The sequence below is a fragment of the Ixodes scapularis genome, unplaced genomic scaffold (genome assembly GCF_016920785.2).
Source record: "Ixodes scapularis isolate PalLabHiFi unplaced genomic scaffold, ASM1692078v2 PGA_scaffold2__306_contigs__length_199485367, whole genome shotgun sequence".
NCBI lineage: Eukaryota > Metazoa > Arthropoda > Arachnida > Ixodida > Ixodidae > Ixodes > Ixodes scapularis.
The window spans coordinates 104515372-104517662 of record NW_024609857.1 but is presented as its reverse complement, the minus strand read 5'-3'; the positions used below and the strand labels follow the sequence as shown (position 1 = coordinate 104517662).

General features: G+C 48.1%; 1 protein-coding gene across 1 annotated transcript; it reads right to left on the bottom strand.

Moving 5' to 3' along the window:
• Window positions 1-276: 276 nt before the first annotated feature.
• LOC115332231 lies at window positions 277-1221 on the bottom strand. The gene has a single exon (XM_029994626.2). The coding sequence runs from the start codon at window positions 1219-1221 to the stop codon at window positions 277-279; it is 945 nt and encodes a 314-aa protein (XP_029850486.2).
• Window positions 1222-2291: the final 1070 nt, after the last annotated feature.

Below are 2291 nucleotides of genomic sequence, written 5' to 3'. Positions count from 1 at the left end.
GAATCTATATGTTCGGCGACTGCAATCAGCACACCTCCGCCTTGGCGAGGTTCTTTATCAGTGCGATAAATTTTGAAGCGTTTGTTAGTAGTTAGGATTTCGTTATCATGAATTTTGCTAGAGAGCCACGTTTCTGTCAAAACTACAACATCAGCCCCCGGTGGAGTCAATGGCAGAGCATAGATCGTCGCGATTTCGCATGACACTTCGGATATTAGTAAACAGAACATTAATTATTTCGGGCGCGAAAGAAGAACCACTACCCCTCGCACAATGTTAGGGCAAGGCAGATCGGGCGGATGCTGCGCGGGCACTTAAATTTGGTGCCACGTTATTTTGGAGGAATGACGAAGGTTGATTATTATCGCCTCCAGGGCTTCTTGTATTTGTATTAGTCTTGCCCGGCCTTCTTTCATTTCCAACTTCATAAACCTTGTCGTTCGCATTTTTATACATGAAACATTTATTGTTCGCGTGAAGCTTATTGTAGCGCAGTTGGAAGACGCTCTTTTGTAATTTTCGAAACTCAAAAAGTTTCTGTCTTGCTAAGCGCGTAGCCAGAGAAAAATCTTCATTAGCCATTATGCCGCAGGCTTTAAGCTTAGGTCGTGATTGTAGGATTGTTTGTTTTGTTTGGAAAGAAGAGAACTTGACAATCACTGGTCTGCATCTTCCGACTGCATACGAACCAAGCCTATGAGCACGTTCAACGCATTCATCGGAAACTTGCAGACTAAATGAAGTAGATAACGCATCTAATATTTTTACTTTTGACTGTTCCCAAGATTCAGAGGCGGAATCTTCAATACCGTGAAAGATAATATTGCTCCTTCTTGAGCGGTCCTCAATATCGTCCAGGCTTTCGTGCAGTCTTTGGTTGTCCTTAATAACAGACTGCATCAATCCCTCGGCGGCCAATAGTTCTTCCCGGGTTGCATCGATCGTTGCAACTTTGCACTCAACTCCATCGAGCCGATTTTGGATGTCAGTAACCTTTAGTTCGACGGATTCTTGCTTACTCTTTAACTCGTTAATAGACTTAATAAGGCTAGCTTGGCCTTGGTCAATCTTAACCGCACGTTCATTAACAGCTTGCAAGAGCTTGAACATGTCGTTAAACTGCTTGGACTGATCGATAGACATGGGTCCCGGATTCGCCTCGACGTCACCGGAGCGTAACAAGAGAAGTTTTAATGCATCAGTGGAATATAGGACAAGCATCGCATGTGTACACAACCAGCAATACAAAGAGCACAAAGAACAAAAAAAGCGCAATGACCGTGGGCACGGTAACTCGAGAAGCCATAAGTTATTACTTCGTCTAGAGTGTATATAATACTGATTACCTGTATGTAGAACAAGAAAGGGTTCGTCAGCGACATTGCCGCTAACGAGTCACCGTGCCCTCTGGCGCAGGCCACACTATGCGCTGCTTTTGTAGCAATTGACGTGGCTGTCGAAGTCGATGGTCGCGCTAGGTGCGGCTGAATCGATGCAGGATTTTCGATGAGGGCGACGTCTTCCAAGGCCGGTGAAGACGGGCACTTCCATAAAATGACGCTTGATATCCGGGCTTTGTCAGCGCTGGTGCAGGCACGCGTTCCGCGATGTGATGGCGAGACAACGAACGCCGGTATCGAAGGCGCTCTCATTAATAAAGCCTGCGGTACCGTAGATAGGCACAGAGCTAAGGATCCTTCGGGAAACAGCGTCGACAGCAAGCATGCCTGTATGTAGAACAAGAAAGGGTTCGTCAGCTACATTGCCGCTAACGAGTCACCGTGCTCACTGCGTCTTCACGCCAAGTCTCGATTTTAGTTACCACGTGGCTAGGGTTGTTGGTAAGGCTCGCAGTCTACTGGGCTTCGTGCCAAGATTCTCTCGACATTTTGAACGGGATACTCTGAAGACTCTGTGCAGTGCCCTAGTGCTTCCTCAATTAGAATACTGCTCCTCTATCTGAAGCCCCCACCAAGTGCAAACATGAAGAGGCTTGAGGGGGTTCAGCGCCATGCGACTCGTATGCTGGTCAGTCGTGATCAGTCTATGGACTGTGAGGCTCGTCTTCGGTCGATTTTCTGGCACCGTCTGAGTCATCGCCGCACAGTGTCTTGAGTCCGCTTCCTCGCTGTCGCCTGTGGCCCGTCTCTGGACGGTTCATACTTAGCCACAGTGACGCGCGTCTCCAGCCGAACAGGCCTCCCTCTCCCTATCTTTGCTCGCACTAGGCGACATGAGGCCTCCCTTTTCCTTTCAGCAGTGGGTGCCTACTTGTCTTTTTTCGGGAAACG

Bases quoted from the DNA above. Each gene is read 5' to 3' on its own strand.
- LOC115332231 (XM_029994626.2), bottom strand. From the start codon at position 1,221: ATGCTTGTCCTATATTCCACTGATGCATTAAAACTTCTCTTGTTACGC.